Below are 15,902 nucleotides of genomic sequence, written 5' to 3' on the forward strand. Positions count from 1 at the left end.
GAACATTCCTCATAAGAAAGTACACAAATGAGACAATAATTTGTGTGGCACAAAGGGGTGAATGTGGCTATTAATAACTGGATGCTATTAGCCCAGGAATTAAAGAAACCGTTCATCTTTATATCAGTTAATCCCCTCACTGCACTGTTTGCAAAGCCCTGTATTACCAAAAGTCTGCATCCCAGGAAGTATACAGTTTCCATTTTCCTAAAAATGTCTCTCTTTCAATAGTCACTGATTAGCTGGGTGGAACAGGCAGATGTGACAAAGAAGAAAAGAACTCAGAAATTACCAAAAAAACTGGTAACTGAGAAAGCATTGATGACTTTAAAAATCAGTGGGAAAAGCTAGATTTTGGGAGGCAAACATGGACAAGGGTGAATAATTACAGTATCAACATTGTTCCCAGTCATGCTACTCCTGGTTATAAGGAGTAACCTAAATGGGGTGATTCCTCCAATCTTGCCCGAGAAAACGTTCTCTTTCTAAACCGAATTGTGACTGCAATATGCTTTACCTTCTAATGCTTGATTTATTCATGTTAATAAAAAGGAAGAATAAATAAAAATGCTTTGAAACTTCGAAACACTTACCCAGTGCGAGACTGACCGACTTTATCACAAATATCCAAAATGAGGCCCCAATCCTCAGCAGTATTCATCTCACTGGTTGCTTTCTCTATATATTATAAAAAGAAATCACAGAAATGTTATTTTTTTTGTATTTTAAGAGGTAAATGATCACATTCAAATTATCAAACTGTACTGTAATCAAATATCAACAATCAGAATAACTGTCAGTGTTTGCTTAATGAAATATTTAAATCCATCTTTAAAAGGCAGTAGGGCACCTTTATTACCTATCACAATTATTTTCCCCATTCACACTTCATTTGTTTGTTACTTCGCATAAAAAAATAGGCCATTGATTTTTTCCTTATAAACACGTACACATACACACACACATGCACAAACACACAAACGCACACACACACACAGAGGTCTATCCCTTTCTGCATATACAATGATTAAAATAAGGAATATTTTCCTTATCAAATAATTCTTAGCTTTACTTGCCAACAAAAGAACATGACTAAGTACAGATCTCTATCAAAACGTTTCAGGTAATCAAATTAGTTAATTATCTAGTTTTGTTGATTTTGGTTTCTAAGAAGGGGGATGGGGAAACCAAATCCAGCTTTAATTGAATATTTTTTCTTAAATAAAAACTTGACCAGTTCAAAACAACAGAGGTATGGCAGACTGAACCAAATCATCTAATTTAGCTCCCTTTCTTAATTACAATAAAGGTATTTTTTTTAAGACAAACACACAAGGATAAGGAAAACATACGAAGCAATAACACCAACAATATCTCAAAAGCGACAGGACAATATAGATACATTGCAAACTACTTAGAAAGTAGATCTAAGAAAGGTGAATCACATATTGGCAGTAAGAAAAAAAAAAAAGAAGCTTAAAAAAAAAAGAAGCTTAAGAAAAAAAAAGCTTAAGAACCAGCCTGTTGAATTCTCAGAAAATTCAAGCACTGGTAGCAGAAAAAATGTCTGTGATTGAGAATGAAGTAGAAAAGAGGATTTCAAGGTAGCAAAAGGGGTTAATGCTGTCTGAAAGGTAGGTAGTCCCTACTTTGCTTCCTTACTCAAGGGCTCTAATAACCATCTCTCACCTTCTGAGCAAATGAGTGATGGTTTACTTTCTAGAGGTAAAGCAAATTTTTTCTAGACAAGGAGACACCAGCTACAGTTGAGACTTAGGCACCAAAAACAGGGAATTACTTCCATTTTCTAGTGCAGCATGTAAGGGGCTTGGAAGTTATCACTTCACCCTAATGAGTAAAATGCTAAATAAACAAAGTGAAAAATCAACAACTCTTCTTAGATCCGTCAGAAGTGAGGTCACAGGGCAAACTGCTGCCCTCAAAATTAGATATACAGACAGGTGGATACACAGAATCACAACTTAACAGAGCAGAAACCCAGGAACAAGTACTGGGTACAAAACTCTATACTGAAACTGACAAACTGCTGGAGGATAAGTGTGCACAAGTCTGAGTCACAACTCCAGGGATGCCTGGAGTCCTAACACTTCTGTGAGTTTTACTTCCATGGGCTCTCCCAGTTTCTCAAGAATACCACAGAAAATTTTCCCTATTTTTCCACTGGGAGGGAAACAGTAACTCTTTAAATACGCCAGAGCATTCTCTTCTTAACAAGGTCTACTCTCAAAAGAAATTATTTTACCAGCACTTAACCAACTAGGGTTTCACCAGAGATTAACTCACCTGGGGGAAGGGAAATTCCCAACTCCAGCCTGCTCTAGCCATCCAGGTGGGAGAAGGGGAATATCCAACTCTAGCCCACTCTAGCCATCTTGTCCCACCTAAGAGAGTCTGGGGGATGGACAGTGAGAAGCTCAAGAGAAATTCACACCCCAGGGTCAGAGGCTCACTGAAAGCCTGAGACCCAGTCACGGGGTTATAGATAACTTACCATCACACCACTAAAGGCTGGTGTTCCTTTTATCCAATACATCATATGCATCTCTCAGCAAGCCACACCAAAAGGCAAAGACCACAGTTGGAAGAGACAGAGCTAGCATCGGAACCAGACTCAGACGTGCCAGGGATGTTGAAATTATCAGACCAGGAATTTTAAAAACTATCATTGATATCATTGATATGCTAAGAACGCTAATGGAAAAAGTAGATAACATGCAAGAACCAAAGAACTATGTAAGCAGAGAGATGCAAATTCTAAAAAAGGAATAAAAAAAAATACCAGAGATCAAAAATAGATAACAGAAATGAACGCCTCTGATGGGCTTGTCAGCAGTCTGGACACAGCTGAGGCAAGAATCTCTGAGTATGAGGATATGTTAATAGGAACTTCCAAAACTGAAAAGCAAAGAGAAAAAAATGACTGGGGAAAAAAAAATTGGAACAGATTACCCAAGAAATGTATAAGAGTTGTTACAAAGGCATAATTGGAATAGCTGAAAAGAAAAAGAGAAAAGAAAGAAATATTTGAAGCAAAAATTATTCAGAATTTCCTCAAATTAATGTTAAGACACCAAACCACAGGTCCAGGAAACTCCAAGAACACCAAGTATAATACATGTCAAAAAAAGAACAAAACCAAAAACAAAAAAATCCCAAAGCCCTCCACACCTTGGCATATGTTATTCAAACTGCAGAAGATCAAAGATAAAGGAAAAATTAAAAAGGAGCCAGCAGGAAAAAGCCCCTACCTATTCAGTAGTAAACATAACAATTACATGACATCTCAGAAACCACGAAAGCAAGAAAAGAATGAAATGAAATGGTGTCGAGGAAAAAATATAACCAACAATCTAGGATTATATATTCTGTGAAAGGAGAAATAAAGACTTCTCAAAAAAAAAAATTTGAGGATATTTGCTGCCAGTAGACTGGCCTTGCAAGAAATGTTTTTAAAAGTTCTCTAGGGAGAAGATATAGGAAATATGTATATATGTGTGTGTGGTGTGTGCAGGTGTGTGTATAAGTGAAATGAATCACAGCAAGGACACCAGGAAGAAGAGAGAAGAATTAGGAATAAGAATATTTTATGATTAGAGGTGACTGTACTACCAGGGAAGTGGTAGAATGTTATTTGAAAGTGTACTTGGACTAGTTGTAGGCGGGCAAGGGTATAGTTCAGAGGTAGAACATGTGCTTAGCATGCACAAGGTCTTGGGTTCAATCCCCAGTACCTCTAGTAAAATAAACAAACCAACCAACCTAATTAACCCCTCCCCAAAAATGTATATTATAAACTCTAGGGCAACCACTGGAAGTAGCAATATCTATATAACTGATACACTAAAAAAGAGAGAAAATGGAACCATATAAAATGTTCAATTAAACCACAAAAGGTAGGGGGAAAAGTGTAAGAAAACACAGGAACAAAGAAGGGTACAACTAGAAAACTGTAACATATGGTAGATATTAATCCAACAATATCAATAATCACTTTAAATATAAATGGTCTAAATACAGAGATTGTCAGAGTGATCAAATAATGAGATCCAATTACATGTCAACTATAAGAACTGACTTTAAAGACACATATAGATTAAAAGCAAAGGGATGGAGAAGATATACCATGCTAACAGTAATGAAAAGGAAGTAAGAGTAGCTATACTAATTTCAGACAGAGCCAATCTTGGAGTAAGGAAAATTATCAGGGATAGAGGCATTACATAATAGTAAAGGGGTCAATTCTCCCGGAAGACAACAATTCTTAACATGTGTGCCTAACTACAAGAGTCTCAAAATAACTGACACAAAAAGTACTGGAACTGCAAAGAGAAACAGATGAATACACTGGAGATTTCAACACCTCTCTTTCAGAAATGGACAGTTCCAATAGGCAGAAAATCAGTCAGGACAGAGTTGAACTCAACAACACCATCAATGAACTGGATATAATTGGAATCTGTAGCCCACTTCATCCAAAAATAGCAGAACACATTTTTCTCAAGCTCACATGGAACATTCACCAAAACAGATCATATTCTGGGCTATAATGCACACCATAACAAATTTTAAAAACTAGAAATCAAACATGTCTGTTCACAGGCTACAGTGGAATTAAACTAGAAACTGTTAACAGAGATAGATGGGAAATCCCAAAATATGTGGAGATCAAATAACACACTTCTAAGTAACACACAAATGAAGAAAAAAAAAAGGAGAAATTTTAAAATATTATGAACTGAACAAAAATGAAAGTACAACCTATCAAAATCTGTAGGAGGCATTTGATAGCAGTGCTGAATACATACTTTAGAAAATTATGGGAAATCTGAATACTTACTTTAGAAAAGATCTAAAATCACTAATATAAACTTCCCCCTTAGGAAACTAGAAGAGGAACTTAAATTCAAAAAAAGTAGGATAAAAAAATTAGAATAAAAATCAATGAAATTGAAAACAGAATTAGAGAAAAATCAGTACAACCAAAAAGCTTGTTGTTTGGAAGGACCAATAAAATCGGTAGGCAGGCTAACAAAAAAAAAAGAGACAGAGAGAGAAAACACAAATCATTAATATCAGAAATGAAAGAGGGGAACTCACTACAGATTTCATGGACATAAAAAAGATATTAAATAAATACTACCACGAGTTAATAATACTGAGAGGGTCATTGGAGCCTTTAAATTATAGCCAGTCAGTCAGAAGCCCAGGTAACATCCTGAACTGTCATGTGAAGTGGGGAGTAAGGGCAGTCTTCTGGGACTAAGCCCTTCACCTGTGGAATCTGACACTATCTCTAGGTAGATAGAGAGGGTCAGAACTGGGCTAAATATATACGTGGGACATCGAGGCAGTGTTCACTGAAAATCGGAGAATTGCTTGATGGTGTTGGGAAAAAAACACATAATCATGAACAACTCTATGCCCACAAATTTTGATAACCTAGATAAAATGAACCAAGTCCTCAAAAGACACATCTACCAAAACACAAACAAGAAAAAAATGGACAATCTGAAGAGGCCTGCATCTATTAAAGCAATTGAACGAGTAATTAATAACCTTCCAGAACAGAAAGCACCAGGCACAGACAGGTTAATGGTGAGTTCCACCAAACATTTAAGGATGAAATTATACCAATTCTCTACCAGCTCATCTAGAAAACAGAAGTAGAGGGAATATTCTAAACTCGTTCTATGAGAACCCATTACTAACGCCAAAGTCATTAGTAGAAAAGAAATCTACAAATCAGTATCTCTCATGAAAACAGATGCAAAAATCCTCAACAAAATATTAGCAAGTTAAATGCAACACGGAAGAGAGCAACTAAGAAACAAGAGCCTGTGTAAGAGGAAAATTACTTCAAAAAGAAGTAACTAGGGGGGGAGGCAGGGTGTAGCTCAGTGGCAGAGTGCATGCTTAGCACGCACGAGGTCCTGGGTTCAATCCCCAGTACCTCCACCAAAAAATAAACAACTAAATAAACTTAATTACTACCTCTCCTCCAAAAAGAAGTAACTGTTGTCTTCTGAAACAAAAAGATATCAAAATAGAAGGTAACCTATATTGACAGGAGCACTGTAACTCCAAGAACAGATACGCTGACAGACAGCATAGCATCACCAAGATCCTCACTAACATTTCCATTTTTTAACCTGAGATGGTTTGGGGGTGGGAAGCCTGATCCATATCAAGATTCCTATTTGAAATAATGGGTTTTGGTGATAAGACAACAGAATTCCTGCTCCCCCATTCCCGTCCAAGCCCCAGGCGACTTGTTCAACAGGCAACACTCATTTCCCCATTCTGACTTACTACCAAGAGATGGAGGTCAGTCATAGCCAGTTCAAAAGCAGAAAATAGAAAGCAGTCAACTCTGTCCAAATTCTTTGTAGGTTTACAATACCTGATCCATATCACCCGACCCCGACCCCAGGGATACAGCAACACCTAGTAGGGCAGCAACACTGCCACTGGAGGACTAGAATAAATATCTAAAAAGACAGCAGTGGGTGAAAACCAATGGGTAGTGGTAGGCAGGGTACCTATGCCCAGGCCCCCTACCATTTTCTAAAATGGAAGTTAACAAAGGAGCTATTCATACAAACAAATTCCTTGTCGAATTAACACAAATGTCCAAAACATCTGAGACCTTGGTAAGGTGACTTATTTGCAGGAAATTACAAAATTTGGATAGATATTCAACAAAATGGAGTAAGTTTCTAGTCTATGACAGGCTCTATCTGAAGTACCAGACTCTTAAAAAATAAAATGAAACAGGTACATAGAGATCTGAATACATGACAGAAAAAGTGTCACAGAAAAAAAAAAAAATGCAAAGCCTGAAGCAAGTTGAAAAAAAGATAAAAGACCTGTGAGGAGAAAAAAGGAGTATCAGGAAAGGCTTCTTGATATATTTAGAAACTAAGAAAAGAACAGAATTTAAGTGGATACAGTAAAGTTATGAAAACTGAAGAGAAGTATAAAGAAGAATGTACACTGCCTGAAATAGAGACTACTTTATGAAAGGCAGGAAGTACTCTAAGGCATAAAATACAAAATGAGGTATCTGTATTCATTCAAGAAACATCAGAGAGCCAAGAAAATTCTGAGCAGGGAAATAATCTGATCAGAGCTTGACTTTTAGAAAAAAAAATGAATCTATTGCCAATACGTAAAAATGGTTTCAAAGAGGGAAAAGAAGAAAACATAATGAGAAACTCAACATTAGTCTGGAAACTAAATAGGTTACTTTAAAAAATAATTTTGAAATGCTGTTTAATTTGTTCTCACTGGCCAGGAGGATAACTGAGTCCAGTTTACCTGTTGAAGCTTCCATAATTGTAAATCCCTTGAAAATAACAATTTCTACTTTGGGTAATTCTTTCAGTATTCATGCTCGCAGCCTAAATGTTCAATAAATACTAAGTCTAATTACGTAACTGCACTATGAATCCATAAATGTCATAGAAACACAGACTTTGACTAGCATCTACTTCAGCAGTTTTCAAACTTCACTTTTCAATGCAGAAGCCCCCTACAGTGTAACTCTGATGCTAACTACCCAGAGTCAGCCCAGACTTCGCAAGCCTCACCTCACTTAAGACACAAGAAACAAGCTCTGGGGTTCCCAAGCCACATGCACTTCTCACCAACTGACTACAAATTCAGAGGTTTCCAGTAGCCCTTCAGGCTCAATAATTCACTATAACAACTCACAGAACTCAGGAAATCTCTTATTATTATAATTTTATTATAAAAGATACAAATGTCAACCAGCCAATGAAGAGATATGCACAGGACTAGGGCCTGGGAGGCTCTCAAAGGTGAAGCGTCTGTGCCCTCAGGACTCATCCTCCTGGCACAACAATTGTGTATCACCAACCAGGAAGCTCAACGGAGGTTTGCTATCCGGAGTTTTTACTGGGGTTTCATCAAGAAGGCATGAATGACTGAATGACTGGCCACCTCCTGGAACTCAATTTCCAGGCCTCTTCCCCCTTTCTGGAGGTTTAGTTGACATCACGTGACTCAAAGCCCCAACCATCTACAACCAAGGCTAGTCTTTCTTGAGTGACCAGCCCCTAAGCTGAGTCATCTCACTAGTGTAAACCAAGGTATTGTCCCAGGAGCCCACTATGAATAAGAAAGATACTTCTATCACTCAAGAAATTCCAAGTATTTAGAGGTTCCCTTCCAAAAAACAGAGACAAAGACTTGTAGAATTCTTTACTATTCAATAATCTTTCTTTTTATAAGAAAAACTTTTCTTAAAAGAAATCCAACACACAAAGCAAGTCCTAGTGGAACTGCTCTAATTGAGGAATCCCAGATCCCTGCCTCATACATCCCTCAATCCCTTTGAAGCCCAAGAAGTCCTGCTAAACAATATCCTCCAGTCTAATATTTACAGTCCATGGATTCGGGGTCTACAGGTCAAAAGTAGGAAAAAAAGAATCCAGAAAGTTCCTAACACAAAACTTGAATCTGCTGTGCATGGGCAACCATTCACATAATATTTACATAGCATTTACATTTTATTAGGTTTTACAGGTAATCTAGAGATGATTTAAAGCATATGGGGAGCTATGCATAGGTTATATGAAAACACGATGCCATTTTCTGTCAGGGACTTGAACACCTGCAGTTTTGGTGTCCATGGGGGGCTTGGAACCAATCCCCTGCAGATATTAGGGATGCCTGTACTTCATCTTAGAAAAAGAAAGCAAGTATCACTTTGATCCGGTAGTGGATTTAAATATTTAATTCATCATCCTCACTGACTGGTAGCCAAGCAGACTTTTTTAAAAGCTTAGAGCATTTTTTAAAAAGAACACACTTAAATCTTAAAACCTATCACTTTATTTAAAAATAAATATCTAAGCTTATTAAAACTTAACTTACTAAAAAGTTAATAGTTAACTAGAAATGACAGGCTTATGTCTGATCAAATATAAATTGCCTATTATCATAACTAAAGATGATGTCAATAAAGGCATACCCAGCAGTGTTTGGTTATAGTCATCAGCAGATACTTATGCTAAACACTGTCCTATGCATAAACAGGATCAGTATCTGACACAAACTTACGTACACAGATCAGAAATGCATCCCATTTAAAATTGTTCACGTTATTTACTGATGATATCTCACAATCAAGAATGGTAGCACAGTGCCTCTCAGTTACAACAAATATTTCTAAAATCAGAAAAATATAAACTACCAGGAGCAGTTCAACATGGCTTTGTGAATAGCAAATGAAATCAAAACTATTTATTTTCTAAGACAAAAACATTGTTTGCAGGAAAGGAAAAAGTGACAAGCAAAAATAACACAGACTTGCTTCTAAAGAATTCAAAGCTTCATAATGATCTCATTTTATCCCCAGATTATCTTTACCCTTATACTCAAAAAGAAGAGGCTGAGAAATCTGCCTATAAGTACCCAGAAAAATCCCACACTAAGCCTTACTTGAATTTCAATGGTCTTCTCAATGGATTGAAGAACTTTTTTTCTCATAAATAGCTACTGTTGATTTTCTCAAAATTTATGACTGCCAAAGATTTGGGGAGGTGAGAAATGCTAACAGGATGACTGTCCATCATGTTCAGGCTGCAGGAAAAAGCTTGTCATTCAATCAGCTTGGACATATAACAGTGCATCAAAAGTGGCCATTGGAGAAAGCAAGTCCTAAAGAAATTACCCTTTTTTGGAGATTTCAGAATCAATTTTTCAGAAATGTTTCATCAAATATCCCAGTCTCTCCTGACCATTGGAAATTATATAGAAAGAGCAATCTGAAGCTCTTCTACCCAGAAAAGGACGTCAGCATCAAAGGAACAGCATGAAAGGATCTCAGAAAAGAGCACAAAATAGAAATGAAAACCTAGAACCATTAGAAAGATGAGCTTACGGGAGAAGCAAAATAGGAACAGAAGAAACAATGAGTACAATTTCTTAACCCAGTGGGTATCAGACCTTTAACAGATCTGTATTCTGGATTTTCACATTTTTCTCCTTAGTATGTTTTCACAGTAGCTGATTCCATCCCTTAGAACCTGAGCAGTCTCCAAAGGCTCCACACCTAACCCTAACCGTATCCTAAGAGGAGGTAAGATGTGTCCATCGTATACTATATGACAGGTACTGGGCTAAGTGCTTTACCTGCATCATCTCCTTAAAACAACCTTAATGCAGACCAATGAAGAGAAATGTCAGGTCAGAGGATCCACACCTGAAAAAGCAGTGGTATAAAACCAACAAGGAAATACACCTCAAGGAAAAGAGTGGGAGGTGAGGCAGAGAGGCAAAAAGGAGCCAAATGCTGAAAGGTCTTAGATGCCAGGCTGAAACGTTCCAATTCTGGTGAAAAGCTGTAGAGTCACTGAAACACTTTAATCAGAGGAGTCGTATGATTACATTCACATTGTAGAAATATCACTGCCACCTGGAAAATGAGTGGTGACAGACTGGAGGCAGGGTTAACAGTTTGAGGCTACTGAGAGAAGGGGCAGTGAGAAGAGAAAGGATGGGAGCTGAGTGGAGGGACAGATGACATCTCTAAAGGAGATGATGATGACTGGAGTAAGACAGCAGCACGGAGGTACGGAGAAGTGACGGGATGCTGGATGTGTTTTTAAGTAGAGCCAAAAGATCTTGCTGACAGTATGAATGTGGAGTGCAAAGGAAAAAGAAAACTCAGTGATGACTCTAAACACTAGGGATGAGTGACAGTAACTATCACTGGTGCCATCTATTCAAACAGGCAAGGATGAAGGAATGAATAGGTTTGGGGAAGAAACCAAAAACAATTATTATATCTACATCCCATATTAAAGATAAGGAAACTGAGGCACAGAGTATCTAAGCAACTAACCCAAAGTCACACTGCTGATAAGCAGCAAACCTGGGGACTGAATTCAGGGAATGTAGCTCCAGAGTCTGAATTCTTAACACTAAGCTAAAGTGCCTCCTAAGGCTCCAAGGAGAAGAAAAAGACAAACAAAAAAAAAAAGAAAGAAAAAAAGGTCTAGAACCAAGCCTGGGGCTCAGTTCAACATTCCAAAGTCACAAAAAGAAGAAGCCAGAAAGACTAAAAAAAGAGCTAAGCAGAAAACTAGAAAAAGTTTGGTATCCTGGAAACCAAATGAATAAAGTACATCAAAGAGGAATGTAAGAGATCAACAAAGAAATGGACTAGGAATTGACCAATGGATTTGGCAAGATGGAAGTCACCAGGGACTTTGAAATAAAAACTTGATGGAATGAGTTATCTTTATAATTCAAGAGTTGAACTTAGCAAGACATATAATGTCCAAAATGAGACCCATATATTCAGTAAATGTTTACTGAATGTTTATTAGTGCTGGTCTACACGTTAGGGTTACAGTGGTGAACAAAACAAACAAAAATCCCTGTCCTTCTGGAGCTCACATTCTAATTACACATTTAGGAATTTCTTCACCAGTATTTTACCTCTTTATGTGAAATGTTCTGTTGCATAAATCAGCCAGTGAATTTCTGATTCACCTTTTTGAGTTTTTTTTTTTTTAATTGGGTTATAGTCAGTTAACAATGTTGTGTCAATTTCCGGTGTAGAGAACAATTTTTCAGTCATACATGAATATACATTCATTTTCATATTCTTATTCACTGTGAGCTACCACAAGATCTTGTATATATTTCCCTGTGCTATATAGTATAAACTTGTTTATCTATTCTATATATACATGTCAGTATCTACAAATCTCGAACTCCCAGTCTGTCCCTTCCTACTCCCCTCCCCCATTGGAACCACAAGTTTGTATTCTATGTCTATGAGTCTGTTTCTGTTTTATATTTAAGTTCATTTGTCTCTTTTTTTTTTAAGATTCCACATATGAATGATCTCATATGGTATTTTTCTTCTTTCTGGCTTATTTCACTTAGAATGACATTCTCCAGGGACATCCATGTTGCTACAATTGGCATTGTATTGTGTTTTTTACGGCTGAATAATATTCCATTGTATAAATATATCACAACTTCTTTATCCAGTCATCTGTTGATGGACATTTAGGCTGTTTCCATGTCTTGGCTATTGTAAATAGTGCGGCTATGAACATTGGGGTACTGGTGTCTTTTTGAATTAGGGTTCCTTCTGGATATAGTGGGATTACTGGGTCATTTGGTAAGTCTATTCCTCGTCTTTTGAGGAATCTCCTTACTGTTTTCCACAATAGCTGCACCAAACTGCATTCCCACCAGCAGTGTAGGAGTGTTCCCTTTTCTCCACAGCCTTTTCAGCATTTATCATTTGTGGACTTTTGAATGATGGCCATTCTGACTGGTGTGAGGTGATACCTCATTGTAGTTTTGATCTGCATTTCTTTGATAATTGAGTTAGTAGTTTATTGATGAATAAAGCTAAAGGCAATTAATTTTAAAGAAGTACAAATATATGCTAATGTTAAATGATAAATGTATCAAGTGAATTGGTGGCAGTGCTTTAATATCACTGACATACTGATAGACTGATAGACAAAGTGAGAAGAAATATTGGTAAATGTATTCTACATACTATATTCTATATGCTATACTAGTAGAAAATTTTAAATGAAAGTCTGTTGGACTCTGTCCAAGGATTATTTACTGGGAGTCTCTCTGGCAGATCTTCTTAGATAACCTTTCATGATATTTTGATACATGGATCATGAGGAGAGAATTGATTCAAACACTAAAACCTGACTAATTTTAAAAAGTAAGCTTTTCTGTACCAAAACAATGTTCAAGAAAGCTTACTGTCAAGCAGGCTTAATTGACACATTCTCAGATCAACAAACTTGTATTAAGTACCTACTCTGTAGCAATCAATAAGAAGAATTAAGGAGCATAATACAGGATAGAACTATCTTTAATGCTAAATACTCTGGAAAGGACAAGTGTTACAGGACTTCAGAAAAGGATGGAGATTACAGTGGGCTAGAGCAGTGTTTCTTAATTGGAAGCTGTTTTGTACCCCCAGCGTACACTGGGTTATGTCTGGAAATGTTTAAATCATAACTGGTGTTTGGGTGGGGAGAAGTCAGGGATGAAACACTCTACATTGCAGAGGACAGATCCCACAACAAAGACATTTATCTGGTCCAAACTGTCGTCATGTCGCTAATGGGAACTCCTAGGTTAGGGTAATCAGGAAATGATTCAGGTATGAGTTGGATTCTGAGTTGCCCTTTTAATCATGTGGACATGTAGAAAGGTAGAAGAAATAATACAAGCAAAACTATAAAAAAAAGGAGCCTGCATTTGAACTGGGTGGCGTAGGTACTGGGAAAGGGTTTGACATTAAGAAATTTATCTGAATCCAATGGAAATGTAGGTTCAAAAGGCAGTAGGATATAAAGGTGACTGGGTAGTTGGAAGCTAAATTCTACACGACCATGAAAACTAGATCAAGGTGCTGGAAACAGAAGCAGCAGGTATTAAGAAACTGTTTTATTTTGAGCATTTGCCCCGGAAATTAATGCAGTAAGTTATAAAACTGCTTCAGATCAACCATGTTTTATTCATCACTCTACCTCTTAAGTCGCTGAGCGGTGTCCTGTAAATAGAGCACTAAATGCTTATTAAATAAAATGTAACTTTCCAATTATTTATTTATTATTACTGGTGATCTCTAAAGTTCCATCCATGGCTAAGATTCAGGACGTTCATTTAAACCAGAACAACAACAAAAATCTATCATTTAGTTGGTGCCTACTATATAGAGACACTGTAGGCAGCCCTCTACACATATTATTTCATTGAACAAACAGAATGTGATTTTCCTCTCTTTAAAGATGAGGGACATTGGCACTCAAAGAGCTTAAGAAACTTGTCCACGATTTCACTCTGAGCCAGGCAGTGGCAGATAGGATTGAACACTTTTCTGGTCTTAATTTAACTCAAACCTTCAAGCTTCAGTAGCATGCTGGAAGTTAGAGTTAAAAAGCAAAATTCAACACCCACTTTTCATAATCAAAACATACAAAGACATAAAAAGCAATTCCATAAGGTTGTCAGTATTCTTTACGACAGCAATGGCCCTTGATATTCAACTCGCTTTCATTCCACACTTGGTGTGCCAAGGTAGTCCCTCGGTGCCTTCAAATTACCCCAAAATTCTCTCCCTGAAAACTCAAACTCCTGTAATTACTGCCGCAGACCAGAAAATAAATAAACACAAAGCTAACCTGTTGAATTTGTATGATCAGTACCTAAAACCAATGATTCAGAGAAAAAAAAAACATTTCAAGTTCAGAACAAATCGGCATTTCAGACTCAAGGTCCATTTCACACTTCTTAAAGTACTGAGACCCAGTCCAAGGAAGGCAGCCCCGTGGCTCAGGTCCGCAACTAGGTTTCAGTTGTTGCCAAGTATTCCATTTTTCATCTCTCCCAACATCTGAGAGTCTACCCTTCACCAGAAGCTCTTTCCTCCCTTCAACGGTTATAAACCGGATTTTACAATCCTCTCAGGAGGCTAAACTAAAACATTCTCCTAGTTCCAAACGTTTGACGTCTGTCCTGGGGAAGACTTTATTATAGGGCTTATCAACCTACGCTAGCTGATACCCCCTAGCTCTCAGCTCTTCTCCCAGAAGGAAGCCCTGTCCCGGCACCAGACGCTACACCAGCTGTTCCTCCGCGGCCTGCTCCATCAAGCTTTTGAGCAGTTCTTTCAGAACCCACAGCCCCAGCTCAAGGCCCCTTTCGCAGGCTCTCTCAGTCCCATTTCTTCCCAAGAGGATGCGCCAAGCTCCCAAACCTCCTCCGAACTCTGACAGAAAGAGCCTCAGGAAAAGGGGAAGAACTCGGCCCGGCCCGGGGGTCCAGAACGTACGCGGAGAGCGGGCAGAGGGGGCTCGCAGTCCGGCGAGGGGTGGACAGGGAGCGGCAGAAGCACCTACCAACATCCTGATCGAAGGGATTGGTGGCAAAGAGAGGCATCTCCACTGCGTGCAGAGGTGTCCGCAGGGACTCCCCCTCGACACCACGGGAGTCCGGGTGCGACTCAGGAAGGAAGACTCCTCAGGCCAAAACAGCGACCGACACGGACTCCACAGGGTCTACGACAGCTCCTCCACTAGCCGACCCTCGACAACCAGGGCAGCGGCGGCGGCGGCGGCGGCGGCGGCAACAGCAAAGGAGCCGAGAAGGCCCCCGGCGTGGAGCCTGTCGGGAATCTGGGCGCCCACGGCGCTGCCTGTCCAGAACCTACCCGGAACCTGCCCCGCGAAAACAGGACCAACCCAAGGGCCCCCCCAATCAAGCACATCCTTTTTATTAGCCGCACAGGAGAGTGGCAGTCATGCCTGAGTTTTCTGCTTTGGCCTTCGCCATGAGCCTCCGTAGGACGGGGTCCTCCAGGCGCGCCGAAGCCGACTAGCGAGCCCAGGCGTGAATCAGACTGAGCAAAAAGAAAAGGGTCGCGTCTGGGTGGAGGGAGACCCTCTTTTCCCCTCACGCTGTCGGTTGTCTTAACTTTGTGGTCCCTATGGAGGGGAGATGCAAATTCCTTCACTCGGGGTGGGGGGCGCAGCTAAGTAAAAAGGCTATGAGTTCAATTTGCTGTCTGCGGTGACAAGAAACCTGCTTGGGTGAAGTCAAGTGATCGGGACGGATTGGCCCGAATCCCTAGGAGGGGAGTGTCAGGGCGCGCAGCTCCCTCGGAGAGGCTGGAAGGCTGGCACCTTGCCCAGAGTCCCGATCGCCCGGCTTCAGAAACTGTCGAAAGCACTTCTAGTTGGGTGGTGGCACCTCCTGACTAACTATGCAGCCACTAAGCAGTTATGGGAATTGGAAAATCAGTTGCACAATCCAAGAAGGTCTACAATAACCCCGCAAAGCGGAGCCAAAAAAGAAAACTG

General features: G+C 39.1%; 1 protein-coding gene across 1 annotated transcript in view; it reads right to left on the reverse strand.

The window, feature by feature from the left end:
• The window catches only part of STAM (signal transducing adaptor molecule), a 61,159-nt gene extending 45,841 nt beyond the window's left edge, over positions 1 to 15,318 (reverse strand). Inside the window, exons 1-2 of the mRNA XM_014565675.2 lie at positions 14,943 to 15,318; positions 594 to 678 (exon numbers count right to left, since the gene is read on the reverse strand). Of these exons, the coding sequence (XP_014421161.1) occupies positions 594 to 678; positions 14,943 to 14,982 (125 nt within the window). The 5' untranslated portion in view covers positions 14,983 to 15,318. The remainder of the gene's footprint in view (positions 1 to 593; positions 679 to 14,942) is intronic.
• Between the last annotated feature and the right edge of the window lie 584 nt (positions 15,319 to 15,902).

Source organism: Camelus ferus, chromosome 35 (genome assembly GCF_009834535.1).
Source record: "Camelus ferus isolate YT-003-E chromosome 35, BCGSAC_Cfer_1.0, whole genome shotgun sequence".
Taxonomy (NCBI): Eukaryota; Metazoa; Chordata; class Mammalia; order Artiodactyla; family Camelidae; genus Camelus; species Camelus ferus.